At 56.8% G+C, this 25,755-nt stretch overlaps 3 protein-coding genes across 4 annotated transcripts; 2 read left to right on the forward strand and 1 right to left on the reverse strand.

The window, feature by feature from the left end:
• Window positions 1-28: 28 nt before the first annotated feature.
• PRAM1 (PML-RARA regulated adaptor molecule 1) lies at window positions 29-8,998 on the reverse strand. Its single transcript, XM_087769432.1, has 10 exons — window positions 8,570-8,998; window positions 6,129-6,819; window positions 3,843-3,915; window positions 3,290-3,402; window positions 2,913-2,967; window positions 2,513-2,606; window positions 2,068-2,230; window positions 1,420-1,453; window positions 781-815; window positions 29-316 (listed from the first exon to the last, which is right to left on the reverse strand). Exons 1-10 carry the CDS (start codon window positions 8,570-8,572, stop codon window positions 312-314), a joined length of 1,266 nt encoding a protein of 421 aa, XP_087625558.1. The 5' UTR covers window positions 8,573-8,998; the 3' UTR covers window positions 29-311.
• A 1,233-nt stretch (window positions 8,999-10,231) lies between these two features.
• POLE4 (DNA polymerase epsilon 4, accessory subunit) lies at window positions 10,232-12,924 on the forward strand. Its single transcript, XM_087769435.1, has 4 exons — window positions 10,232-10,471; window positions 11,708-11,792; window positions 12,093-12,134; window positions 12,470-12,924. The coding sequence occupies exons 1-4, from the start codon at window positions 10,244-10,246 to the stop codon at window positions 12,481-12,483; spliced, it is 369 nt and encodes a 122-aa protein (XP_087625561.1). The 5' UTR covers window positions 10,232-10,243; the 3' UTR covers window positions 12,484-12,924.
• A 147-nt stretch (window positions 12,925-13,071) lies between these two features.
• On the forward strand, window positions 13,072-24,659 carry LOC104019637 (DNA polymerase epsilon 4, accessory subunit). Of its 2 annotated transcripts, none has more exons than XM_087769433.1 (7): window positions 13,072-14,180; window positions 14,796-14,891; window positions 17,898-18,037; window positions 19,711-19,978; window positions 22,864-23,045; window positions 23,630-23,688; window positions 24,438-24,659. In XM_087769433.1, the coding sequence occupies exons 1-7, from the start codon at window positions 14,120-14,122 to the stop codon at window positions 24,586-24,588; spliced, it is 957 nt and encodes a 318-aa protein (XP_087625559.1). In that variant the 5' UTR covers window positions 13,072-14,119; the 3' UTR covers window positions 24,589-24,659. The 2 variants fall into 2 exon arrangements, with proteins under 2 accessions (XP_087625559.1, XP_087625560.1); XM_087769434.1 differs by having other exon boundaries at window positions 23,630-23,741; window positions 24,438-24,538.
• Window positions 24,660-25,755: the final 1,096 nt, after the last annotated feature.

Below are 25,755 nucleotides of genomic sequence, written 5' to 3' on the forward strand. Positions count from 1 at the left end.
CCCCCTCAAATAAGATGACAAAAGCCTCTCAAACCATTGCCATGTTTTACACAGACAAAACAAAGCCAAGGAGAAGGCTTGACTTGAGGATCTCTCTGAAGTCCCTGCCCCGTGGGCCAGGATTCTCGCCGCCCCGCAGCGTGCTGACCGGCCTCGCCGCTTCGGCAGGGACACGGTGGCTTTTGCAGGCTGTGTCAGAGGAAGCGGAGCCCCTTCCAAAGCAGGAGCGTGGCATAGCGTTCTCTTCATGTTCCTCCTCGGGGAGGTCGCTGTTGGTGCTCTCTTGTGCCTTTGGCTTTAGCATGGATCACTCAACCTGCCAGGCAGAATTAGATGAAATGTTAGCCTATCGGCACAGCTAACATAGAGTTGTCTCTATTCAGCTCCATCTTCAGAGCTGTCTGCGAGCCGGGGCATGGCGTTTGCATGCCGGGAGCGAGGAACTGCTCGGGAAAGGGCATCCTGAGTTGTCTGGGGGATCGTCTCAAAGGGCACTGAAGGGTCCCCGGGGCTGGCAGCAAGTGAGGGAGCAAGCTGAGAAGGGAAAGGGTGCAGGGAAATCCAAACAACTGGGAATGGAGGAAGATGTGGGGAACCGAGAGAAAGGAAGGGATGTCCCAGAGAGAGGGAGAGGAATCACCGGGGGGGGGATGGGGACGGCAAGGGGGCAGGCAGGGGGGCCCTGGTGCTGGCGTGGGGATCGCTGCTGCCTGCCCACGCCAGCGAGCAGCACCTGGTGCTTGGCAAAGGGGCTACAGCAGCAGTGCCCTCTGCACCTACCGTAAATCTCAACGTCATCATAGATGTCAGTGTCCCTGCGAGGAAAAAGACGGGGTGCTGTGAGCAGTCAGGTCTCCCACGTCCCCACCGCCTCTCGATGCTGACAGCTCCTGCTGCCGCGGCTGTCCCATCTCCTAACGTGTCTGTGGGCTCTGGCGTCCTCCCCGCAGCCCCGTTCGCCTCCTCCCAGCCTCGTGCTCTCCCCGCAGAGACGGGATCCTCCGGCATGGGGTGAGCACGGCTCTGGCCCCTCTCGCGTTGCGCACGGACAGTGGCCCTGTCCCAGGCTGCTGGGAGCCACAGACCCAGCCGCACAGAGGGGCAGCGCTGGCCCGTCGTGCCGTGCCACCGGCAGCATCTGAACAGCGTCTGGGCAGGTCCCACGTCAGGGACCACAGCCTGGGGAGGGCTCCCAGTGCCCCGGGAAGTTGCTCCCAGTGCCAGAACCTCTCCTGACACCAGAAATGGCAGATTCCACCCCCAGGAGAATTAGCCGGTGTTATGCTTATGATCACTGCCTGGGTTGGATGGTTTTGAGTTGGCACTCAATGGCCAGGGCTGGGTCGGTGCCAGGCACTCGCTGGGCAATCGCTACAGCTCGTGGGGTGGGGAGGAAGGGTTTGGGGAAGAGGTACTCACAGGTGTAGCATCACGGCCCGGGGCACGTAGCCATCTGCAACAGAGCGAGGAAAAACGCGTCAGGTTGTGTGGGGTGCAGGTGGGGTCTCACCTGCCCCTGCCCAGGACAGGCAGGGTTTAGCAAGGTCTGGCATGCCCAGGGAGACCTGGGGGAAAGGAGGAGCCCGGCTCTGGGAAGCCAAGCTGGAGCCTTGGGAGGAACCAGTTTGGGGCAATGCAGGGAACGAGCCTGCCAGGAGGGCTGGCAGCTGGCTGGGAAGAGCCTGATCCCCGTCTCTCTGCCTGGGGGATCTGCAGCCCGTTTCACCTGGGCATCCTTTGGTGCAAACATGGCTTGTGGAGTCTGTGCCTACGGCAAAGCCTGATGGGCCGGGCTGGTGGCCGAGAGGCTCCGGGAGCCGCAAAGGCTTTCAGCAGAGGGAGACGACGAGCCCAGCTAACGGCAGAAATGCTGGTGCCGAGCGGGAGGAAGAGCAGGACGTTTGTGCAAAGAGAAGTGGGAACGTTTGAGACCCAGGGTACCTCAGGTCTGTCTAACGGCAAGGGGATGTCTCCTGCTGTCTGCCGGGGTGCGTGCGCACGAAGAAACTTGTTCCCAAAACTTTGTGGTCCCCGCTGCAGGCAAAGCCTCAGCCCCCCCAGACTTACACCTCCTCTGACTGTTTCGGCAGAGGATTTGCTCCTGATTTGTAAACTGAATGACATCAAGAATTTCTCCTCGTCTCAGTGGCAGGTTCTTCCCTCCACCCCTCTTCTCTGTTGCTGCAGGGTCAACCATCATCTGAGTCAGGATGTTGATGCTTCCTTCGAACTGAAACACAAACAGCAGTGCTGCAGCTCGGCAGCCGCCGCAGGGGAGCGTGAGCCAGGCAGCTCCGGCCGCTTGCCCTTCTTGGAAAAAGCCGATCCCTCTCTAGCCAAATGGTCTGTGGGACTGGGCTGACCTGGGGAGGTCTCTGTAAGGAACAGGGCAGGTGTGACCTGGGTATCGGCTGGTCTCTACGGAGCACAGCTCCTCTTGCCATTGCGTTGCGCCCTTCCTGGGAGGTGAGGGGGAGCTTAGAGGGATAAGCAATCACTCGTTGCTGCTCACCTTGAATTTCTTCTGAAACTCCCTGTCTGCCTTCTCTTCCTTCTTGTGTTCCTTGAGTGTCATCGGCTTCATCTTCCGGGAGACTTGGGATTCTCTGCAGAGTCGTTGCGAGTCACAGGAAAGCTCCGGTGACCCCACGCTCCGCTCCCTCCCTTCCCCTTCTCCCCCCGTTTGCTGCCCCATAGCATTTCCCCGCAGCAGCTCCCCCCTCGCGCCCGAAGGTGCCTCCCTCCAGGGCTGCTGGGGCTCTCGGGCCAGGTTTAAACCTGCTGCTTGTGCTCTTCACCATGGGTATTTCTATCGCAAGCCCAGCAGAGACCATTAAACCACCAGCTTTGTCAAAGCAGCAAGGACCCCTGGCCATTTTGGGACCCTTAGAAAGAGTAAAAACCCCTGTTACCTCTGTGCAGCTGCCAGCAAGGCAACCCTGTTAGAGGCTTGACTGGCATCTTCACCTGTAAAACCAAACCCCGGGAGAGGTGCTGCCGTGAGGCTGCTATAAGGTGTAGACACCCGCTGAGACAGGACACAAGACTGAAAGAGCAGCAAGAGCTTTCTCCTCCTGGGATCAAACCCTGAGTTTGACCCCTGAGCGTGGGGGGATCAGGGTTTCCCATGCCCATTTACAAGGCAGCAGAGAAACCCATCACCCTCCCGTGCACGGGAGCAGCAGGCTCAGCGCAGGCTCCGCTGCTGCCCGTGGCTCATCAGGGCCTTGAGGGTCTCTGAGCTGCCAGTGCTCACCCCAACCAGCAGCCCAGCCCCTCCGGTACCTACCTCCTCTGGGGCGGGGATGCGCTGGTGGCCGGGACACGGAGGGCAGCGGAAAGCCTCGGCCTCTCCCGAGCAGCCCAACGGGCTCCACATCATCATATATCTCATCTTCACCCCTGTGACGAGGCAGACAGTGATTAGGAAGCCCTGTTGCAGTGACAGCACTGGGGGCCAAGGGCAGGATTGAGACTGGTGGGCAACAGGCAGTTGGGCTGCCCGTGGGTTGGCCCCAGGTCTGGGGCAGAGCGGGACAGCAGCTCTGTGCCACGTGCCAGCAGCTCCTCACAAGGCTCGGCAACGTTGACACAGCGGCCTGGGGTGCAGGAGCTGGGCAGCGGCGTGCGATGGCAGCAGCCAGACCTGTGCAGTAATGCAGCCCATGAAGGACAGTGCTTTGCACCGCAGGAGCTGCCTGCACAAGGTGCCGTCCCATGCTGGGCTCCAGGAGCAGGCAGAAAAACCCAAGGACCCTCTTGCTGTTCCCTCTCGTGTCCTTCCCACTGGGTCGGGACAGCCTGAAAGCCACCTAGAATAAAAGTGCCGCCTCAGTCCGTACCCTGTCACACTCGGAGAATCCTGCGGTGGGAACCGTGCCGGGGCTGACGCAACGTAGCCTGGTTTCGGGTAACCTATGGTAAAAAGAGGAATGGGAGGGAGCAGCGAGGGATTGTTTCACGTTTTCTCCTTGACTCTATCACCCACCCGGAGGGTCAGAGCTGCCCTGGGCTAGATTTAGTGCAGAGGGATGCGGTGAGATAAAACTGACTGCACATCTGGAGCCAGCGAGGTGTTTTTTACTCTGTGGCCCATCTGCGGATTTTCTTTCCTCCCAGCACACTGGGGCACGGCTCATCGGGGAGCTCACTGTGGAGCTTTGATATGTATTTTCCCATTCTTATGTCTCTAATGTTACTTTCTCCCTGGACCAGTGATGAAAGGGGAGGGGAAGAGGCCAAAATGAGTATTTTGAACGTGGTGAAAACCCTAAACTCTAGAGCTGTACCAGAGTCAGGGCAAGTCCTGGATATCTCCATGTGCTCAGGAGCCTCAGCAGCCAGAATATGCTGCTGCACCCCGTATGATCGCCGGCATACCTACATCGCCGCTGAGATTCCCTTATTTTTATCACCCGCCTTGTAGCTGTCACCAGCCTGATCAACCAGACCAACAACTGGCACGAAGATCCACGGTACATCGCAGCTCTGCTGGCTTATTGTACCGAGGCATGTGCAATCATATGCCAGGCCCTAAAAATCATAAGATTGCCCTAAAAATTAACAAAAATAACCAGATCAGGGTGGGGGTGTAATTCTAGACGTTCAAACTTGCCTCAGTACCCATGAGACAAATAAATACTTGAAAACCGCTGGTTTGTAGGACGTGCGGAGAGCAGATGACTCCCTCTTCTGCCAGGGCCACTCAGCCCAGGGCTGGGGCCAGTCTCGGTGGGCGAGCAGCTCCCAGCACAATGGCACGGCCGGGCCGGAGGAAGGCCTCTGAGTGCTAATCCAATAATAAGGTCTTATAATAATAACATAAACCAGCTAGGTTTTGCAGTTCTCATAAGGAAAGGAAGAGAGGCTCTACTCTCACGGTTGCCCTCTACTCTGCAGCTATGGCACGAGGTGGTTAATAAGGAACCATCCTTTAAACGGGGTGGTCAACAAGAACTTAGAGGAGTTGAGGAAGAAATGGGACTTGAAACAAGTTTCGTCACCCAAAGTGTGGATTAGCAGAGTGGCAGCTGTGAGAAACCAACGAATCTGCCTAGGTCTGGAAGGCCATCGTGGAACATGGCAGGGCTCATGCCAAACGGAGAACCACCACGTCCAAGAGGCAGCGAGCCCTGCGTCCCACGGACAGCCGGTGAGGAGGGCACGCCAAGCCAGCACCATGGCCCTGGTGGCCACAGCTCTGGCTGTGCCTGGGCAGTCTCGGCGGCTCCCTCAGGCTTGGAGGCGGATGGTGTTGCAGGCAACGTGCTGCCAGCCTCAGAAAGCCTCTGCCTCTTGGCCAAAGGGTATGTGCGTGCTTCTTGCCCATGGGGTGGAGACCAGCTCTGCTTCTCACCAGTCAGGCTTGTCTGCTCTTACAGCCACACAGGGGCGGACTGGTTGGAAAAGAGCTCTGGAGTGTCATCCAACCTCCTGCTCAGAGCAGGGCTGGCCTCAGAGCTAGAGCAGGTTGTTTAGGGCCTCGTCCAGGTGGCAACTGAATATCTCCAAGGATGGAGATACCCATCTCCCTGGTGCCTGCTGCAGAGCCACACCACTCTCACAGGGAAGAGCCTTCTCCTAGTATCTAACTGGAATTTCCCCTACTGTCATCTGCTCATGCCCGTTGCCTCCGGTCCTGCTCCTGGGCACCTCTGGGAAGAGTCTGGCTCCATCTTCTCCTCCCATGAGGTAGCTGTGGGCAGTGAGAGGATCTCCCCTTCGCTCTTTCTCCTCCCGGCCAAACAAGCCTGGGTCTCAGCCTCTCTTTCCCCACGTGCTCCAGCCTCCAACCATCTTAGTGCCCTGCACTGGGCTCACCCCAGTTTGTCAGCACCCCTCACGTTACTTACTCCAACCCTACTCCCTACAAGCACCCCAGAGCCTGATACCTGTCCCCAGCCAGGGACAGGGCTCTTAGTTCCCTTCATTTCTTCACCTGCTGTCCTTCTCACCCATTCCTTTCCACATGCTATGCCTATAAAAGCCCCTTTGGCATTACCAGCCCCCCCATCATCAGTCCCCCCAATATTTCTATCTCCCAGGAGCTCCAGACTGTAACTGGGGAGATTTTCCTTCCTGAATGAGCAGCATCCTTCTCTGGGGGACTTGCAGGTGCCTGGCCGTACCTGGCTGAGTGCTCCTTGGTGACTCCGTGGCAGGACGGATGGGTCTCCCAGGACGTGCAGCCACACTGAACTTCTCCAGATCCACGACAGGAGGACGCCTGGGCTTGGCCGGCCTCGCTCCCAGTGCCTTGACATGTGGCAAAGGCTTTCTCCGAGGCAGAGCTGGGTGCCCTGCCCCGCGGGGGCTTCCCGCAGTGTCCAGGGAGGCTGCCACAGCTGCGCCTTTGGCAGGAATGGCTGGAGCACCCTTGTCTTTGGCAAGTGGCCTCGTCTGCTGGGCTGGGTTTCTCTGGGGAGGATCGGAGGTGGCTCCCCCCTCCTTGTTCAATGCGTCTTCTCCTCCTGGCTTTGCAGGGGCTGGGGGGAAGCTGGCGTCTTGAGCAATCCCCTTCTTCCGTTGCACCATCCATCCCGGGGTCTCACAGACAGGATGAGGAGGCAAACGCTGTCCCACATTCTGACCTTTACTATGAGATGGAGAAGCCCTGCTGAAGTCCACCCTCCTGGTCCGGGGGGGCTCGGGAGGCGGCTCACCCTTGGAGCCCGGGGTGGGGGTCTGTCCGGGCTCCGTTGCAGGGGACGCTGCAGAGTGGCGCTCTGGCCAGCCACCCACTTCGGGAGGGTCTTTCCTGTTCCCTTGCAGCTTTGCCCGTAGGTGCCTCACCACGGCCTCTTTCCCCTCCAGATGTGTCTGCGGCCATTAAGAAAAGCGCCAGTTAAAACACCATGGAGGAAAACGAGTCAAAGAGCTCCCTGGGGAATGCAGTATTTCTTCCACATGGCCTGACACTAAGCCTCCTCCATGAAACGTGGTCTTTGCTCAAAGGGGTTCTGGAGTGTGCCTGAGAAAACAACACTGGGCTGCACCAGATTGGGAACAGGTCCCACCACCATGAGGGCATCCAGGAGGCATTTCATGGAGTCTTTTGGTCTGATCCACCCTTCATCCACTACCAGGGACCATCAAAACAGAGGGGTGGGGTGGGGGATTATGCCTTACCAGTGGCAAAGCTGCTAAGGGCAGAATCTGAGATCTAGAGATCGCCCAGGGCTCAGGTGGGAGCAACCTGCCTTGCCCCGGTCCTGGTTCCCATGAAGTCCATGGTGAACCCAGGGCAGCCAGGCAGGAGTTGGTGGGGAGACCACACAGAGCCATCAGCATCCCTCCCCGGAGGAAAACCCAGAATGGTGCTGCTGAAACTCATCCTGCCAAAGCCTGTCTGCAAATAAAAAGGCCAAGAGGCAGCGGATCTGCCCTACTTTCCTGACCAGCGCGTTTCCTGTGCTGCCCACAGGGTGCACACGTGAACTGGGACACGTTGGCCCCGGCGCAGAGGTGCCTCCAGCTTCCTGAATGACCAAAAGGCACCGTTTTCTGAAGCCTCCGGAGAAAGGCTGCCAGGAGGAGTCTGGATAACCTTTGGAAGAAGAGTACCAGGTTCGATGTACGGCACGAAACTCAGGTGGGATGGGGTCATGTTTTTCCTAAACTTCTCAGATGGACCTTATGGGAGGGGTCTCCCCTATGTCCTCCCCCATCTTTCTGCCACCCCCTTGTCCCCGGACCACGGTGTCTGTTTGCACCGGAGCTGGCTGCTCCGCTTGCCCTCAGCAAGCCGTAGGCTTTGATTTTGAAGGTCTCCTCCCTCTGGGATTTCAATTTGGGTTTCTGCTTGCGTAATTTTTTTCTTTCACAACAGTAGGGTTAGTATGCAAAGAAGCTAGCGCAATATTTTTAGACCTAAGTGCTCCAATGTATATTTACCTAAATAAATGCGAGTTCCCCTCGCAACCCCGGGCAGTCACCCCAATTTCCCCGCTAAACACTGCAAACGCAGCCCTCTGAGCGTAGCCTGTGGTAAAGCAGCACGAATCCGCTGTTTCCTGCATGGCCGGCCGTGGGGCTTTCTAGTGAGAGCTAGTGACGAGTGAGAAAAGCAACTAGTGAAAAAAAAGCAATTTCTTCCAGATTCCCAAACATGCCACTGGGATTTTTGGCACCTGGATGATTCAGAGGTTTGTAACCATCAATTTTAGAGCTGTTCCACCAGCCGGGGCTTGCACAGAGCCCCCAGGTGTACCTGTGGGACTCAGCGCCACTGTCACCGTGATCAATTCCAGCTTTTTCAATACATTTTGCACTGGTGGATGCTCTCCTGGACTCAGCAGCAGCGCGTGGCCTCCTCCTCTTTCACAGATTTTATATCCAGCCCAGCGTCACCCAGCAAATCTCGCACTCAGCCCAGGAACTGGTCAGAGACCTTTGAAGCTCCGACCAGCTCAGATGTGCAGGAGGACTTTGTCATCCAGGAGGAGCGAGGGTCTCAGCAGGATCCAGCCCCTCGCAAGGACACTGCCAAAGCCTTTCCGAGCAGGAGACGGCTCTGCTCCCCACGCCCCGTCCCCACGTCCAGCACAGCCCAGGTCCAGCTCTCACTCACCATTTTCCATCAGCGGACGCTTTCCTGCGTGCTCACCTCCTTTCTAAAGGCCACTGGAGGCACCCAAGCAGAAGGACTTGTGCAGGGTGAGCCTCTCCGAAGTCCCCCTCTGCTGAAACCAGCAGCTCTTTCCTAACGGTTGGTGAGAAGCTGTGTGCAATGCCAGGAAGTCGCTGCAGCCTGACCATGAAACAGCACGAGGAGGAGGAGGAGGAGGAGGAGGAGGAGGAGCAGCTCTTGGTGCACCGCTCGCTTGGACTCTGCTGCTGTTGGGAAGCTTGAAGCCCACCAAGCCCTGCTGCCATAAGAGTCTCATCCAGAACAGAGCCTGGGGTTCAGGGAGCGACTCCGGGATGCGAGGGACAGGCTGCTGCGAGGACCGGGAGGGCAGGTTACGTTCTCGTCTGACGGTGGCCAAGGCGAACCCGCTGCAGGTCAGGACTTCAGAGCCCCACGGGACCTGCAGCGGGTGGAGGCGATTCGCAGGGGTCACGCGGCAAAACCAGCTCGGCCCCGCGCAGCCGAGCTCTGCAGGAGCACGGGAGGGCTGGGGAGAGGCTACGGCTTTCCAGTGTATCCAAAACCGGGGGACATTTGCTCCGTTGAAGAGCCGAGTTCCGCCGGGAAGCAGGGGAAGCGCTCTGCATGGCGCGGCACCGAGTTGGGCCATCTCTGTGTGTTGAAATGTCCTGGTTTCACTGTTGATTGCCTCAGAGGCAGGAAAGGTCTGAGAGGTTGAGTCAGGCCCCGTGGCAGGGATGCCCTGGCCAGCCGTGAGCCGGAGGTCCCTGCCCCAGGGCGGGGTGTCCCTCCAGCCCTTTGGGAAGATGTCCCACCAGCAGTGCCCGCAGCGGCTCCTGCCTGCGATGGTGTTAAGGATAAGACAGTGCATCAAGGACATGGGGAAGGCTGGGACAGGCACGTGTTGGCCAAGGGTGGCAGTCCCCGGGGGTCCGGCGGAGGGTGGTGGGTGCCCGAGCCGGGCACCGGAGGGTTTGATCCCACCAGCCGGAGGCGGGACAGAGAGGGGGTGTCCGGAGGTCCCACACCCGACCCGCAGGGAGCCGACATGGGGGCACAGGGCAGGTGGCCGGTGGTGACAGCCACCTCCTTGGAGAGGTGGGTCCCCATCTCCGCCTGCCCCACTGCTCCAGGGCCACTGCCAAGGGGAGGGCAGAGCCCTGCTTGGGGGGAGAGGGAGGCCGAAGAGCCGCGTTTGGGGGACAGAGGGTGACGGGGAGGCCCCAAAGGCCACCTTTGAGGAGGACAGGGACGATGGGGAGCTCACGGCCCGTGTTTGGGGGGGCTGGGGGCGGCGGGGAGGCGGGAGGGCTGCGTTCGGGGGGAGGAGGGGGACGGGAGGCTCAGGGCCGGTGTGGGCGGCCGGGGTGAAGGGCGGATGCAGGGCCGCAGTGGGGGTGACGGGGAGCTCTCGGCCCCTGCTGGGGGGACGGGGACGGGCTCAGCGCCCCCCGGCCCTGCGGCAGCCCGGCTCCCGCCGCAGCCCCCCGGCGGGGCCGGGGCCTCCCGCCCCCCCCGCCCCGTCCCCTCCCGCCCCCCCGCCCCGTCCCCTCCCCTCCCCTCCCTTCCCCTCCCCTCCCCGCCCCGCCCCGCCCCGCCCCGTCCCCTCCCCTCCCCGCGGTGGCTCCGCGCAGGCGCGGCCCGGGGCGCGGGATGGCGGCGGCGGCGGGGGCCGTGCCGGTGCCGGTGCCGGTACCGGTGGCCGTGGCGGGCGCGGAGGCGGCGGGGCCGGGGGAGGAGGCGGCGGGCGCGGGGCCGCCCTGCCCGGGTCCGGCCCGCCTGGCCCGGCTGCCGCTGGCGCGGGTGAAGGCGCTGGTGAAGGCGGACCCGGACGTCAGCCTGGCCAGCCAGGAGGCCGTCTTCGTCCTGGCGCGGGCCACGGTGAGGGGCGGCGGGAGGCCCGGCGGCCTGGGAGGCGGCTGCCGCGGCTGGGAGGCCGCTCCCGCCCCGCTGCTTGCGGGCCCGGGCCGGGCCCGGGCCCCGGGGCTGAGGGAGCCGGCAGGGCCGCGCCAGGCCGGCGCCGGAGGCCCTGGGAGCCGCAGCCCTCGGCGCTGCGCTCGGTGTCTGGGAGCCGCGGAGCCGCTCGCTTGGCTTTTTCTGAGAGTTTTTTATTGTTTTGGCGGGTTTGGGGGCTTTCCTCTCCCAACCGGTGCCTCGTCCCGGTCAGCAGGCAGAGCTGCCGCGGGCAGCGAGGGTAGCTGGGCGCCCGTCCTGAGCTCTCCGGTGGGAAGCGGGACGGTAGCCCCTGCCCTCGCCCTGCCGCCCGTCGATCCGCCTGGAAGCATCCCGGCGGCGGGGCCGGGGCCGGCAGAAAGCCGGGGAAGCCGCGGGAAAAGCCGTCTGCGCTGCCGGCAGCGGCAACGCGTCCGTCTCCGTCAGGGATCCCGCCGAAGCCTGCCCGGCGGCGGGAAGAAATGCCCTGAGGTTGCCGCTGCCCGCACGACGCGAGCGTGGCTGTGGAAGCCTGCCCTCGGGGAAGCGCCCCGGCCTTGCGTCCGCCAGACGGCTCTGTGCCCGCTCGGGCGGATTTCCAGCTCGCTCTGGTTCCACGCTGAGGGTTTGCGATGTGCAAATCGGAGCAACTTGTAACGGAGGGGTTTTTTCCTCCTTTGGAAAGCGTCTCCCATTGCGCAGGCGAGGCGTGTTTGGTGGGATGGCTTTGGCATTGTGCGAAGGCATCGTGCGTAGACTCTGGTCTCTGCCTTTCGGTGTCTCCCTGCAGTAACCCCTAGGCCTGCTGCCGGGCGCCTGCTTCCCGCAGCCGAGGTATTTGCCGGGTGGCACGCGAGGGCGGCCGTGCTCAATCCTCTTCATCTGCCGAGCACAGGACACCTTTCCTCCTTCGGAAGGTGCCCTGGGAGCAGCTGGGGTGTAGCTGGTCTCCCAGATGTGTTCAGAGGAGCCATCTCTGTCCAATACACTCTCAGCCTTCTCTCCTCTGTTACTTCTCATCTGCATTGCTGTCCAACAACTTCATTTGTTATTGGCAGAGCTATTTATTGGAAAGGGGAAATGTTAAGATGGAGATTCCGGTTTGTTCCTGAAGTCTCGTAGGACCTTTCCTCAGGATGTCCCCTCTCATCCCCTGTGTGAAACTGTCTTGTTTTTGCCTTGCAGGAGTTGTTTGTGGAAACCATAGCCAAAGACGCTTACGTGTATGCTCAGCAGGGAAAAAGGAAAACTCTGCAGAGAAAAGACCTGGGTATGAGAGCATGTTCCGTGCTATCCTTAGCAAAGGGTAGCTAGGATGGAGGATTTTTCCACCTGTCCCAGTGTGATGAAGCAATCATAGATGCTTCTCTTTCTTTCTCTGAAGATGGGAGAGAAAAACTTCTCTTCTACCAAATATTATGCTAATAATTTCACACACCAGCTCCAAAACAAGTAAACCTCTTTGAAATTGGTCACTGTACTGTGATGTAATTTCAAATGCTGCTGTTTGAAGCAGATGCAAATATGGAGTCGGTTTATCTATGCTAATTGCTTTCAATTTGTTTTGCAGATAATGCCATTGAAGCTATTGATGAATTCGCTTTTTTGGAAGGTGAGTTTCTTCTTGGTTTCACTTGGTTTCAATATTTTGTGGCATCTCCTTCTTGGGAGAGAAAGAACTTAATCATTTGCAGAGCCCTCTGTTGCCACATCTTTAATAATTAATAGTGTAACTTGTTACGCCCATCGGAGAGGTGAAACACAAATCAAGCGGTCCCCAAGACAGGTACAATACTTCTTAGCTAGATTTGGTTTTACTCGTGTGTGATTTGCTTACTTTAAAAAGTTACTGCAAGCTTTGGCAGCTTGTAAACAAGTTTCATTTGTTCGCATAACCGCATTTCTGATTCCTGGGACTGTAATTTTTTTTTTTTTTTTCATTTTTAGGTACTTTGGACTGAGCTGGGCAGAGCCGGAGCTCTCTGGAGAAAGAGACTGCAGAGATGGACGTGGGGTGGAAAACAGGACGTTGCGAGTTTGAAAATAGCTCCTAGAATTCAGACACTGAAATGGCAACCATAATATTTTGTATACAGTTTAAGTTGTTGTAAGTTCTTTATTTAAAATGCATATTTTTTCATAAATATTTTGTACGTCACTTAACGGTGCCCTCTGCCGCAGTGCAGGCTGCTCTCCAGCTTTGGGCAGGGCGCACGGCAGTCGCGCAGAGCAGCGGTCCCTGCCTCTCCCGGTACTCTGCAGCACCGCAGAGCTGCGCGTGGAGAGTGGCTCGGCTCAGGTGCCCAGGCATGCTGAATTTTTTGTAATGGAAATGTATTTTTCTTTGTATATGTTTGTTTCTTGGCCGAACACAATTAAATTTATTTTTGTTTTTTGTTGAACAGCTGTCCTGATTTCTCCTCTGTGCTGCTGGGACAAAGAGGACGGTGTTCCTGTAGCACTGTGGTAAATGGTGTAGGTTGGAAAGGATGCCTTCTAAGAGCATTTTGCTTTTGCTAATTGTTTCCTCAAGGCATCTGTCCCAGTGAAGCCCAGCGGTCCTCCAGGAGCCATGTATGAGCTCCGGGGAGACTTGGCTTGTTCCTAGGGGTGTACAGCTTCCACAAATTTCTGTGATTGCTGCACCTCTAAGTAATTGTAGCCAAAAAAAGCCAACCTCAAAACCGTATTCTGAATGCCGGCGTGGTGTCAGATGCGTTACGCTGCCATCGCTGTTCTCTTGTGTGCTCACATGCCTGAATCCGGCAAAAAAAAAATTTCTTTGGGAATTGGATCTAGTCCCTGCTGCGTGCACGTGGCCAAGTCGCTGCAGAGAGCCTAACTTCTGTACTTTCAGAGCCGCGTGCAGCAAGCGTTCACAGTGCTGCCCTTGACTGGCACGTCTGTGAGAGTCCCTTCCAGCACGCGAGCGCTAGCTCTGCCTCTGCTGTTTCCAGGACGAGTACTTTCCAACATGCATTTGACAAGCTAGAAAGAAAGCTGCCTCCTCTTGGCTCCAGGGCTCAGTCACACTGAAAAGAGGCAAAACCAGAGCTGCCGGCCTCTCCGTGTGGTCGCGGGGAACGCGCTGCCGTTGCTGACGTGGCTGCGTCCTGCCGTGTTGCCGTCTTTATCAAAGAGCCAGCTTTGTCTCAGCTTTGGTGTTGCGGAGGGACAAAAGAGGGTTGGCCCTAGATAAAAAGGCCGTTGAATGCGATGAGTGAGGACGAAGGGTGCACGTTCCTTTCAAATGAGGGGACTTGAAAGTGACTCCGAGTCACCACAAACTTAATTAGTTTGAAAGTGGTGGTAAGAACAAAGACCCCCAAGGGAGCTTCCCCAGGCTGGGAGCAAAACCATTGCTCTCAAGAAACACTTTGAAGTTTGCTGGAAGCCTGATCCCCGTAGACACGTTGTGGGAGAGGTGCCGTCACTGCCCAGGCTGCTCAGGTGTTTGCTCAGATCGCAATCCGGAGACATTTGCCGGCGATAGGCGAACCCATTTGTCTCAGCTGTTCACCGTCTCGCCTGCTGAGGGAGGGCTCGGTATAAGTGTCGGAGATACTGGAGACCTTTTCGTGTTTCCCAAGGTGCAGTATGCAGGACCCGCTGGCTGTAGTCTTCTTCGCAGGGCTCCTGCATGCTTCCAGCTTCGCCAGTAAGTTCCTTTTTCCTTCTCGTTGTCTTTGGTGCTGCTTTGGCCTCTTGCGTAGGAGAGAAAAGGGCTTGTGCAGGTGTGTGGTGTGAGGCTGTGCACGGGCTTTGTTCGTGTCTGATGCTTCTGTAGGGGCACAATGTATATTTTCTACAGTGCTTCACTGTGAGCAGCATGGAGGATTGCCTGCACTCAGCAAATAACTCGGGGTTTGTCTCGGAGGAACCTGCGTGCAGAAATCTTTGGGGAGTTTGGTGTCCACGAGCTGCTTTGCGCTGTGTGAGGTTACGCCTCTTACCCGGGCTCGCGTTGCAGTAACATGGCAGTAAAGAGAGCAGGCGACTGATGTCCTAAGATAAAACGCTGCTAAACACAGCCTTTTCTTGGAGTAATTAATCAGATAGGGTGTTTAGCCCAACTAGCCGGGTCTGAGAGGTCAAATGGGTCACGTCCGTTTGTAACTACTCTAAATCTCTTCCTCATGCTGAAGCCATTTGGTTCAGGACAGCAGGTGGCTGGAAACTTGTGCTCGGTGCTCAGGGCCTCCTCCCAGCTCCAGCAGGAAAGGTGGTGAGTTGTAACTGGGGTAATGCTGGGCTTGGTGGTTTGTGGCTGCAGGTGCCGGAGCCGTCGGCAGAGGGGACGAGCAAGGGAACCTGTTTGCAGAGAGGGGCTGCTGCAGGCGGCAGAGCCGTTTCCTCCACGTCGGGCACGGTGAGTTCCCCCTTCGCCTGCAAGAAACCTGCATCCTTTAAGCTTCCCCGCTCACGTCCCGCCCGTCATCCTTCAGATGTTTCTTTATGTTGAAATTATCCTAGTGACTTTTCCTTTGGGATAAAGGACAGAAATACGCTGGGGACTCGTCGGCCAGACAATCCAACACTCAAAGCGTGTTTTGTAGAACAAGACCTGATGAGTAGGCTGGCCCCTAGGTCTGTTCATCTGCACGACAGAGGCTTCGTTTTCTGTACCAGTGGGCTGCAACACGTTTGAATTCTGTGTTTGCCTCTGGTTGGTTGTCCTGGATTCGGCTGGGATAGAGTTGGGGGTTTTTTTTCTTCTAGTAGCTGGTACAGTGCTGTAGTTTGGATTTAGGATGAGAATAATATTGATACCACACTGATGTTTCAGTTGTTGCTGAGCAGTGCTTACACTGCTTGCAGGTGAACGCTCGCAGGACACGTGTGCAGCACCCTCCAGAGCTTGTTTCCATTCCCTCTCCAGGGTTAGTTATCCTGGCGGAGGTGGGACTTTCGGCAATGTCAGCGCTCCTGGAATAAGGACGGCATCACAGCCTGCGCATAGCCGTGTCTCCAAATGCACAGGCTCCTTCTAGTCCCTCCTCGGAGTGACACACGGCACGTGATGAGGGAATGACTGTCCTGGTTTCGGCTGGGATAGAGTTAATTTTCTTCCTAGTAGCTGGTACGGTGCTGTGTTTGGATTTAGGGTGAGAATCATGTTGACACCACACCGATGTTTTGGTTCGTGCTGAGCAGAGTTTACACCAGTCAAGGGCTTTTCAGCTTCCCCTGCTCTGCCCGGTGCCCGAGGAGCTGGGAGGGGGCACAGCCAGGGGGGCTGCCCCCGCCTGGCCCCAGGGCTATTCCGTACCCTGTGGCGTCATGCCCAGTATAGAAACTGGGGGAGCTGGCTGGGGGGCAGCAATTGCTGCTCGGGGACTGGCTGGGCATCGGTCAGCAGGTGGTGAGCAGTTGCATTGTGCATCACTTATTTTGTATGTTCTATTATTATTATTATTATTTTCCCTTCTTTTTCTGCCCTATTAAACTGTCTTTATCTCAACCCATGAATTTCATTTTTTTTCTCTCTTCCCTCCCCCCCCCGATTCTGCCCCCCGTCCCACTGCGGGGGGGAGCAAGTGAACGGCTGCGTGGTGGTTAGCTGCCTGCCGCGTTAGACCATAGCATCAGCACTGCGTAAGTTCAGCACCACTGCAGAATTTTGGTTCCCGGGGTTAACGCTGGAAGGGCTGACTGTCAGCAAGACAACAAGGTGTCCTGACTTTACTGTGCAGAGAAAGGAGGACGTAGCTCCATTTGTCCACCTGAAAAAAGTCTGCGGCCTCCAGGAGCAGCCGTTAGTCTCAGTTCCCCTTGCGGCAGCAGTCAGGCTCCATAACGTGAGCTTCAGCTGATTTTAGCACAGATATGTGAAAATGGCTTTAAACTGCATGGCTGAAAATCTGAGGTTTCTTAGGGTTTTTTCAGTGCATGAGAGCAGTACTTGTACAAATTTAGCTTCCAGTGTTTGCAAAATATCGGGTTCTTATGTGAACGGTAGGCATTATAAAATGATCGTCTCCAAATAAAGAACCGTCACAAGCAGTGACAGCTTGTCATCTCCAGAGGAAACAACTTCAGAAGAGTAAATAATGATGAAAATAGTAAAAATATTAATAGATAGTGGTAAAAATAATAAACATGGCCTGTGCTGTGGGGATGGGAGAGCAGGGGTTAACAGTGTCTTCAGCTGGCAAAGCGTCCCCGCAAAGTGACCGGGTGTCCGCGCGCTTCTGTGGGTGAGGAGCATCCACAGGGATTGCCACGGGGAACGGCTAGTACGGGAACTGCTAATCCGCTGCAGATCGCTACCTGGCTTACTGCTCGCTCACTTCCCTGGCAAAGAAATCCTCAGGCAGCTAGCGGCACCCAGAACCCAAGAGGGAGTTTAAGATGTCCCTACATATCTGCTGGTGTCGGGCAGCACGCCGATGGTGGCTGTCTCGCGCACTGAGACTGAGGATCAGTTTTTAAATCGATGCAAAATTAAAGTTCTGCGGCACACGCTGGGTCTGCAGCTCCGGCAGATTAAAGGAAATGAATTACAGTGGTGTTGAACTACTCAGGGGGCACTTTGAAGGCTGGTTTTCTTCCCTATTATTTGATGGAATGAGGATTTACACCAGTCAACCCTTGGAGTATGGACAGCGCTGTTGGGGAAAAATAGCTCATTTTAGAAAGATTTCCAGAAGAAACGGTCATTAGCCGATAACCACTGATATTTTGCAAACTCAAAATACAGCAGAGTAAACGGATCGAAACCTGGATGCTGCAGTCCGCTGTTCCCAGCCCCGTTCCCACCTTCCCATCCTCTGCCTGTCGTGCTGATGTGGCGACGCAGCAGGTTTGGGGAGCTGTGAAATTGGGATTGGGGGGGGCAGGTTTGTTTTCAGCACAAGCAGCTGCACGAACAGGTTCCTCAGGCTCTGGGCAAGGAGAGCAGGGTTTCTCTTTCTGCCCTGACTCCGCTGGGTGCTCGGGCTTGTTCAGTACGTTCAAGGTCTGCAGTTCAGCGCCAGCTGAGCATTCACGTTTTCCCTTTGCTAATCGATGTATTCATCTATTCTTACCCCATCCTTCATGAGCTCACTAAAGAAAATAAAACCTACTGTTTCCTAGTGAATTTTTGATTGCATTCTTTTAATTCTGTAGTGCACTTACCAGTCTATTATGAAATGTTTTACTTCTGGTCTGCAAACGCAGAAGACGCGTCTGCAGCGCTAGTGAAGGGCTTTCTCTCTGGGATTTCTGACGGTGCTCAGGCCGAAGGACCCTCTCTCCCAGGCAGACTTCCCGGGGGGGACCATGTCTTTTTGTTCAGTTTTTGTGTCGTACTCGGCCCTGGTTTGAGCTTGGGCCTCCCCGGCATCATGCAAATAGTGAGAAGTAATCCTTTTGTCAATCTTGTGTTTCACAGATGTCTCTGGCAGTCCTGTCAGCGTGGACGTTGGGAAGTGCCGGTCCAGCTGCCTGTCCCAGCGGATCAGCTCCCCCCACCCCGACCTCCTGGGGCTCTCCAGACAGTCTTCCATGCTCGATTTCCTTAGAAGCAAGAAGGTGAGAAAAGTGTGTTTGTGTCATTGCCGTACAGGAGCAGCTGGGTCCAGGGAAGGTTGTATGCTGGTGCCTGGGGCTGTGATTTTATACATGTTTTAAAGTATCTGGTTTTGGCTTCTGCATTGCAGAAAACCCGTCACTGAGCCTCTTGTCCCCCCTTAGTCAGCAAGCAGTGGATTGTGCAGGCTGGACAAACGGGAACTATCCAGCAATGCTGGATACCTCGTGGCAGAGGAAGGGCCAGAGTTCAGCTGAAGGGCTATCGCAGCACCTACCCAGCTGCTCCAGGCAGCATCCAAGCGTACTGCTGTCCTCCCCCAGCCCAGCAGCAAGACCAGCTCTTTCAGCCACATCTGCTGTACGTGACAGCTGCTGCCCTATATGTCGAGGGGTTGGAGGCCTTTTGTGGTTGAGCAAAACTGTCCTGGTTGAGCAAAACTGGCAGGACCCGTGATTTCATGATGAATATCTGGCCTTTGAGGTGCTTATGTCATTGTCATGGTTTCGCTCCAGCCAGCAACTGAGCCCCACCCAGCCGCTCGCTCACTGCCCCCCGCTGGGATGGGGAGAGAATCGGAAAAGTGAGAAAACTCGTGGGCTGAGATAAAGGCAGTTTAATAGGGAAAGCAAAAGCCGCGCACGCAAGCAAAGCAAAGCAAGGAATTCATTCCCTCCTTCCCATGGGCAGGCAGGTGCTCAGCCATCCCCAGGGAAGCAGGGCTCCATCACGCGTAACGGGGACTTGGGAAGACAAACGCCATCACCCCGAACGTCCCCCCTTCCTTCTTCTTCCCCCAGTTTCTATACTGGGCATGGCACCACAGGGTATGGAATAGCCCTGGGGCCAGGCGGGGGCAGCCCCCCTGGCTGTGCCCCCTCCCAGCTCCTCGGGCACCGGGCAGAGCAGGGGAAGCTGAAAAGCCCTTGACCAGTGTGAGCACTGCTCAGCAACAACTGAAACATCGGTGTGGTGTCAACATGATTCTCACCCTAAATCCAAACCACAGCACCGTACCAGCTACTAGGAAGAAAATTAACTCTACCCCAGCCGAAACCAGGACAGTCATTCCCTCATCACGCGCCGTGTGTCACTCCGAGGAGGGACTAGAAGGAGCCTGTGCATTTGGAGACACGGCTATGCGCAGGCTGTGATGCCGTCCTTATTCCAGGAGCGCTGACATTGCCGAAAGTCCCACCTCCGCCAGGATAACTAACCCTGGAGAGGGAATGGAAACAAGCTCTGGAGGGTGCTGCACACGTGTCCTGCGAGCGTTCACCTGGGGGGCTGTAACTGTGAAAAATCTTGTTGCCACTTGTCCCGCTGTTGTCACCACTGGTGCGCCATCTTCCAGGCGGGCAGGTCCGCGTTCGTTCCCCAGAGCTGTCATCACGCCGACCCTCCAGATCAGGAGCCTGGGGTGAAACAAGGACCGCTTTAGCCAGTGCAGTTCAGCTGACCGTAGCAGGGTTTTGGGGAATGAACAGTTTTGATACCAGTGTGTCACTGGGAAGGGCAGCACCACAGCAGCGCAGTGCTGCCCTGCAGGGAGAGAGGAGTAAAAGCTGAGTCAGTTCTAGGTCAGAAGAGGTTTTTATCAGGGAGCCGATGCTGGAAGTTGTTCTCCGTGACCTGTTTTGCCCACTGTGAATGCCACTTGCTCTGTTCTGCGCAGCTGCAGGTCAGGCGCCCGGACTCGCCGCTGCAGCCGGGAGCCCCGCGCTCCTGCCCCGCGGGTTCCTGCTGCGAGCCTGCCCGCGTGCGCGTGGAGCGGCTCCTGCTCTTCGAAGGCGTTCGGGAGGTGGAGGTGGTCGAAGGCTGTCACTGCAGCACGTGCCCCGAGGAATGTCTCCGGCTCCCAGCTCTGAAAACCTTCTTTCCAGACTCTCCCTGGGAGGTCACGGTCGACGTGGGGAAATGCTCTGGCCCAGCCTACGGTGCAGGTATGGGAATGATGGGGAGCTCCCCTCCCTCCAGGAATATGGGGACAAGCCCTTCTGTGTGCCCAGCACCAGCGTCAGGGCTCCGAGCGTGACCTGACAACGCTCGGGTCTGCTACGCAAACCCTCTTTGCCTTAGGTGGGAACGGGATTGTATTTTATACTGCCGGGGTTTGGGTTTTCTTGTCCCTTCTTTGGCTGGGCCCTTACAGCACAGGTCTGCAGGTGAGACGGTAATTCTCTGCCCCTGTGCATGGTGTGAGGATGGAAATGCAACCACCTCGTGTTACGGGGAAGTGTCCTCTAACCAGAGATCGTAGAATCGGAGTAACCCAGGCTGGGAATGACCTCGGGGGTCTCCGCTCCAAGCCCCCCACTCGAAGCAAGAAAAACAACCTGATGATAAAAGCTGTGCTGACAGCAGACCGCTTAGCAACTGCTAAAAAAAGGAGTTCCCTTTCTGACGGTCTGAAATGCCCTTTCATCTCGGTCAGCTACACTGATGTTTCAAAAATCACTCAGAAATGGAAACTCCAAACTAAATCGTTCCAGACAGGTCAAAACCTTCCCCTGGGATAAAGCTGAACTGGTTCATCCTGAACTGGTGTGCTGTCCTGTGAGTTCACACATCGAATAACCTGAGGGTCACGTCAGTGCGGATGAACCGATCTGTTTTTATCAGAACGGAAAGTCGTGTTGAAATGATTTTCCGCAACCGCTTGATAAAATCCGTTCTCCTGGAATTTGTTGATGTCATTTTATTGGCATTTCTGCATTTAAAACAATCCCGTTAAAACCTTCCCGGCTGCCCCTGCGACACAGCTGTACGACAGCCACTAGAGAGGGACAGAGACCAGTGTCCTACCTGCAGAGACCGGAGTCCCACCGTCAGCTTGAAAAGCGGGGAAGGGGCTGGGGAAGCCAGGTGGGTGGCGGGGAAGCCCAGACCCCAAGGGGCTCTGCTGGCAGACGCGCGTCCCGTCCTCCGAGAGCTGGAGGAGGGTCCGCGCACAGGCACCAGCGCTCTGGCAGTTTGTGTAATCTGGCGGCAAGACACAGCGAGGGGAAAAGAAAATTAGGCAGCGTGAAGTGCTTTTTTCCAGAGGTGGGAGAATCAGCATTTACTCCCAGACGGGTGACGGGGAGGTGCTGGACGATGCTGTTGTCCCCGGGGTGGCTAATGGACGGTGGCTCATTCAGTGCTAATGGCCCAGGGCTGGGAAATGTGGACTCGCCCCCAGCTTTGCCTCTGCCCTAGGGCAGGTCTCGGCACTTTCCTTCTGGATTTTCCCCTGTGAAGTCAGGCTGACACTTTCAGGGTCATGTTAAAGACTGGCAGCGTCAGAGGAGCAGGGCGAGGGCCTGGGGAAGGATGTTAAAATCTCACCCAGAAATACTGGCTTCCAGAAATCAGTTGTTGTTTTGTATCCCCATCTTGAGGCATCCCAGAGAGATTTGCTTCCAGAAAATGCTTTTCCCTCCCGTGAAAACGCAGCTCCGTCCTGGAACGAAGAAATCTCCTCCAGCAGCTGATGAAGCAGCTGGGAGGGGGCAGGAAAGCCTCACAACCATTTAAAGCCAGGAGCCAAACGCAAACCCTGAGGGACCCGCAGCCGCGGGCGGGACAGGGCAAGACTGGGCCCTGTTTAGAGCCAAACCCCACAACTGACTTAGCCGTCGACTTAGCCGTCCTTCTTCCCCTCCTCTAGCTCATGCAGTGGAGATTTTAACCCTGATTGACTTGGTGAGGGAGAGAAAAACTGGGAGATTTAGCAGATAAACTTCCTTTCTATGCAGAACGACCGCTCAGACCGAGCCAGGCGGGACGGTCTGTGCCTCTTTCCTTCCAGCTGGACAGGAGTTATCGCTGGAGGAGCCTCGGTCTCTCCGCTCCAGCTGCTGAGCCACTGCCTGGGCCCTGCCACGGACGCGGCGTGTCCTGGCCTGGAGGTGACACGGCAGCGAAGACGCAGGCTTCGGCGTGGCCGCCCAAAGCCGCCCTTCGCCCTGCTCTCTCCGTGGCTTCCTTAACACTCAGACAAAGTATGTCAAATCCGAACACAACTTTTTTTTTTGCCCTGGGAATTTTTCATGGAGTTAAAGCTTGAATAGGGAAAGAAAAGGCAAAGCAGGACTCGGTCCTGCGCCCCCAGAACCGGGGCCATCGCCTGCCTTCCCTTTCCTCCCCTCTGAACCAGCCTTCCTCCGTCCCGCGGCGCGGGTAGGCCAGATGCCATAACTCGTGCTGACGTGGGGAGATGCTGCCCGCATCACCCCAGCCCCGCCGGCTCCTCTGCTTGCATGGAGAGCTGAGAGCCCAGCCCAAAGCAAATCCTTTGCAGGATTCCCAGGGGAACGTATCTCCAGGAGAGCCGGTGTCGCTGGCTCCAGCATCCGAGAAGCCTGCGCAGGGCACAGCCCCCTGGCAAATCCAGAGAGAAATGCTGAAGGAGTAAACGTTAAATAATGTTCCCGGCTCCCCGGCATGAGAGCATGTCTCTGGAAGAAGTGCTGCCATAAATATTTTATGTTCAAAGACCTTTTTTCTTGAAGATAATGGGTAATAGCTCAGGCTGTCTCCCCAGGGATGGGGCTCTCGCAGGGGCAGGATTCACAGTTTGCACCCAGAATAACCTCTCTTTGCCCTGTGGTCTGAAACTGAGATGGAGGAACCAAACCTATCGCTGAGGCCCTGAGCCGGTGAAGGAAGAAGCCCCGAATTCTCAGCTGGGGACCCTCATGCAGAAAACACCACTTTCCACGCCGGGTGCTGGATGCCGGAGCCCGACGCTGCGTCCGAGCTGCGTGGCAGAGCCCCGGGGAGATGCTGCAGCCAGAGCGGCCTCAGGTGCAGCCCCAGATTAAATTTCCTTCTTGTTCCCTTGCAGATGGACTTTTCTGCCTGCCCACAAAGTTCAACACTGCTCTGGTCAAAAACCCACACGGTGGGGAAGTGGTTCGGACGCTGGAGAGCTGCGAAATGAAGGAAAAATGCTATCGTGTTTCCCGGGTGGAATATTACTATGAGATGGTGCACAGCTCTGCGGGACGCAGGGAGGAACGGCTCAAGGTTGGTTTCCCACGGCTTGGCCTCCTCTCTGGTGGGCTCAGCCCTGCTGCTGGGCCCGCGCGTGGGGTTCGAACGGCCGGGTGGATGCTCTGGCGTGGGTGGCTTCACCCTGGGAGAGCGAAGCACACCCTGGCAACAAACTATAGTGGCAAAAATCTCACATTTATATTATCTTCTGCTACAAAATGTATTTTACTGCCACTAATTTGCGTATACATCAGTGCCGTAAAGTAAGAAATGGCCTTTTCTTTGGGGTGAGGATTTCTTTAAAAATAATTAAGGGAGCAGTGAGGTATTTATTTAAAAATTATTTCATCGTTAAGTATGTCTTAAGCTCAGTTCAACAGAGACGCTCCTCTCTACTTCACCCTACCTTTGTGCACAGGGACCTCTAACTCAAAAAACACTGGTGTGCCCCCAAAATGCTTCTCCTGACAAGCTTTGCCTGCCCGCTGCCCGTTCTCGGGGGTGTACGCTCAGCCCCAGGCTGGAGGGTGCGGTGACAGTGACGGCCGGTCCCCCGGGGTGCCCCCGGTGCGGTGCTGCGGGGGATCCTCATGCCTTTGTTTTGCAAATCTTTGCAGGAAATTGATGTGGGAAGGTGCTTGGGCAGCTGCTCCTCGGGGGATCCCTGCTTGCTTGGGTAAGCACAGCTGCCAGGATCCGGCCCTTCTCCTTCCCGGCGCAGGGTCAGAGGTGGGTTTGAGCTGCTCCCGTTCCTCCCCAGTAACGCGTCTGCTGCTCCCGGGGCAGGACCTGGGGGTGACACGGGCGGCTCTTGGGGAGCACCCGCAGCTCAGCCTCTGCACTGTGCCCGACGACGCAGGGACAAAGCTGAAGCGGGGCAGCGCTTGCGGTGCTACAGCAGCGCGCTGCTCCATTGCTTCAAGGGATAAAGAGCAGCCTGCCACCGATGGTGCCGAATTTGACCTTTTGGGCAGCTGGTTAGAGAGCTTGTGGTCCCCGGTGACAGCAGACGCAGATGGGCCCTGCCAGTGGCTTTCTCCGGCCGGGGATGTGCCACCCCTGCCCGCCACCCGCGGGCAATGCCGTGGGGCAGGAGGAGGAGGGGGATGCTCTGGGGCAGGCTGGGCCCACGCAGTTGTTTCGGGCCAGGAGGGCAGCACTTTGTGTTGCTTGCAGACACGAAAACGAAGCGAATGCAAAGGGAAGCAAATCAGAGCACAAAGAAAGAAATAAATCCTGCTTTGCACAGGCAGAGAGGGAGGAGACGGTTCACAGGGTTACAGCAGGAATAGATGCCGCTGGAAGAACTCTGCCTCCCTTCTCCCCCACCCTGGTCTGGGGCATCTGCCCTTTTTCCAGGGGATGAAACGCAGGGCCGGGGACGTGGGGGGCCAGGGGATGTACTGGGTTTGTCTCTATCTGCAGGGAGTCACCAGGCGGAGAGAAATGTCTGGTTTGGGCAGAAGCTGCCGCCAGCCGCTGCGCCCCTCACCGGTACGATGTACACGTCTTCAGGAGCCGCCGAGACCGCGTTCGCACCGTGGTTGCCATCCGGCAGTGCAAGTGCAGGGGGTAGCGGGGCTGGGGAGCTGCAGGTGGGGCTCCTGCAAGACCCCCGCCAGACTGTCTGTAGTATATGTAAATGAGAGAAGGCTATTTTTTTGAATAAAAGCTATTTTAAACAGCGCTTGTATAAATGAACCCTCTACAAAATGTTTTGCAGCCTGTAAAATAAACATCACGGGCAATTCGCAGCTCCTCGGGGCTCCGCTGTGCAGCTCCATGGCCCCTCCGCCTGCCCAAGCATCCCGGGAGGATGCGTGGAGGGATGCAGCCGTCTGGCACGGGCTGGGGGTGGCAGGGACCCGGCTGCTCCCGTTTACAAACTGTGGAGCAGGAGTCGGAGAGGGAAAGGGGCAGGTGGGGTTGTTGGGGCAGAGATGTCCCCTCTGCCCGCAGCCCCAGTTACGCTGCCACTGGTGAGCTGGGAAGAGGACGGAAAGGAGCCAGAGGATACGGATGGTTTCCTCTATCACTTAACTCAAGCCTGGCATTGCCTCCCTGCCCGTTCTGGGTCATTAACAGCCCTTTCACCCAAGCGTTGGGTTAGGATAAATTATAGACGCCAGCCGGGCAAGTAGCCTTCGGCTTGTCTCCCGTCGCGTTGACCTGGAAGTGCTTCAGCCGGGTGCCTGCGGGGCCGGGGAGCACCGCGGTCCCTGCTGGCGGACAGACAGATGGACGGTGCCATCTCCATGCCAAGCCTCTCACAGAGCCCCTGTCTGTGGGCCTCATTCACGGGGGGTGTCCCTGGTCCCTGTAAGACCTAACAGGCTTTTCTCATCCTGCTCTTTTTCTCCGATGCCCTGGTGGATATTGTGTAATGCTAATTTTTTTCCATTCAGTCACATGGCATTAAAACAAGCAGCAAACGTAAAGAGCCCAAGTGCGCTGCGTCAACACGTCCACCTTCACCGGCCTGGTTCCTCTGTGGTTGGGGAATAAGAGCAAAAGAATTGGCTTTTATCCCGTCATCTGGAGTCCATAGGGTTCTCATGATATTTCATTAGTATCGAGCACTCGGGAATTAGCAGCAAATGCCTTTTAATCCCCAGGAAGCCAATTAACTGGTTTTTGGGGAAAAAAAAAGCTTAATTTTTTTGGTTTGGTTTCTCCTGCTGCTGAGTTACTGCCCCAGCGCAAGGCCCGGCAGCGCTGCGGAGGGAGGCTGCAGCCCTCGGGG

The sequence above is a fragment of the Nipponia nippon genome, unplaced genomic scaffold, assembly GCF_047370975.1.
Source record: "Nipponia nippon isolate SJK-2023a ecotype South Korea unplaced genomic scaffold, ASM4737097v1 scaffold_31, whole genome shotgun sequence".
Taxonomy (NCBI): domain Eukaryota; kingdom Metazoa; phylum Chordata; class Aves; order Pelecaniformes; family Threskiornithidae; genus Nipponia; species Nipponia nippon.

Bases quoted from the DNA above. Each gene is read 5' to 3' on its own strand.
- PRAM1 (XM_087769432.1), bottom strand. The intron at 2,607-2,912 runs GTAACAGGGGTT...ACGACTCTGCAG, and splicing joins TTGCTGGCAGCTGCACAGAG to AGAATCCCAAGTCTCCCGGA. The intron at 2,231-2,512 runs GTGAGCAGCAAC...TTTGTGTTTCAG, and splicing joins AGTTTCAGAAGAAATTCAAG to TTCGAAGGAAGCATCAACAT.
- POLE4 (XM_087769435.1), top strand. From the start codon at position 10,244: ATGGCGGCGGCGGCGGGGGCCGTGCCGGTGCCGGTGCCGGTACCGGTG. The intron at 10,472-11,707 runs GTGAGGGGCGGC...TTTGCCTTGCAG, and splicing joins TCGTCCTGGCGCGGGCCACG to GAGTTGTTTGTGGAAACCAT. The intron at 11,793-12,092 runs GTATGAGAGCAT...TTTGTTTTGCAG, and splicing joins TCTGCAGAGAAAAGACCTGG to ATAATGCCATTGAAGCTATT.
- LOC104019637 (XM_087769433.1), top strand. From the start codon at position 14,120: ATGCAGGACCCGCTGGCTGTAGTCTTCTTCGCAGGGCTCCTGCATGCT. The intron at 18,038-19,710 runs GTGAGAAAAGTG...TGTTCTGCGCAG, and splicing joins ATTTCCTTAGAAGCAAGAAG to CTGCAGGTCAGGCGCCCGGA. The intron at 19,979-22,863 runs GTATGGGAATGA...GTTCCCTTGCAG, and splicing joins TGGCCCAGCCTACGGTGCAG to ATGGACTTTTCTGCCTGCCC.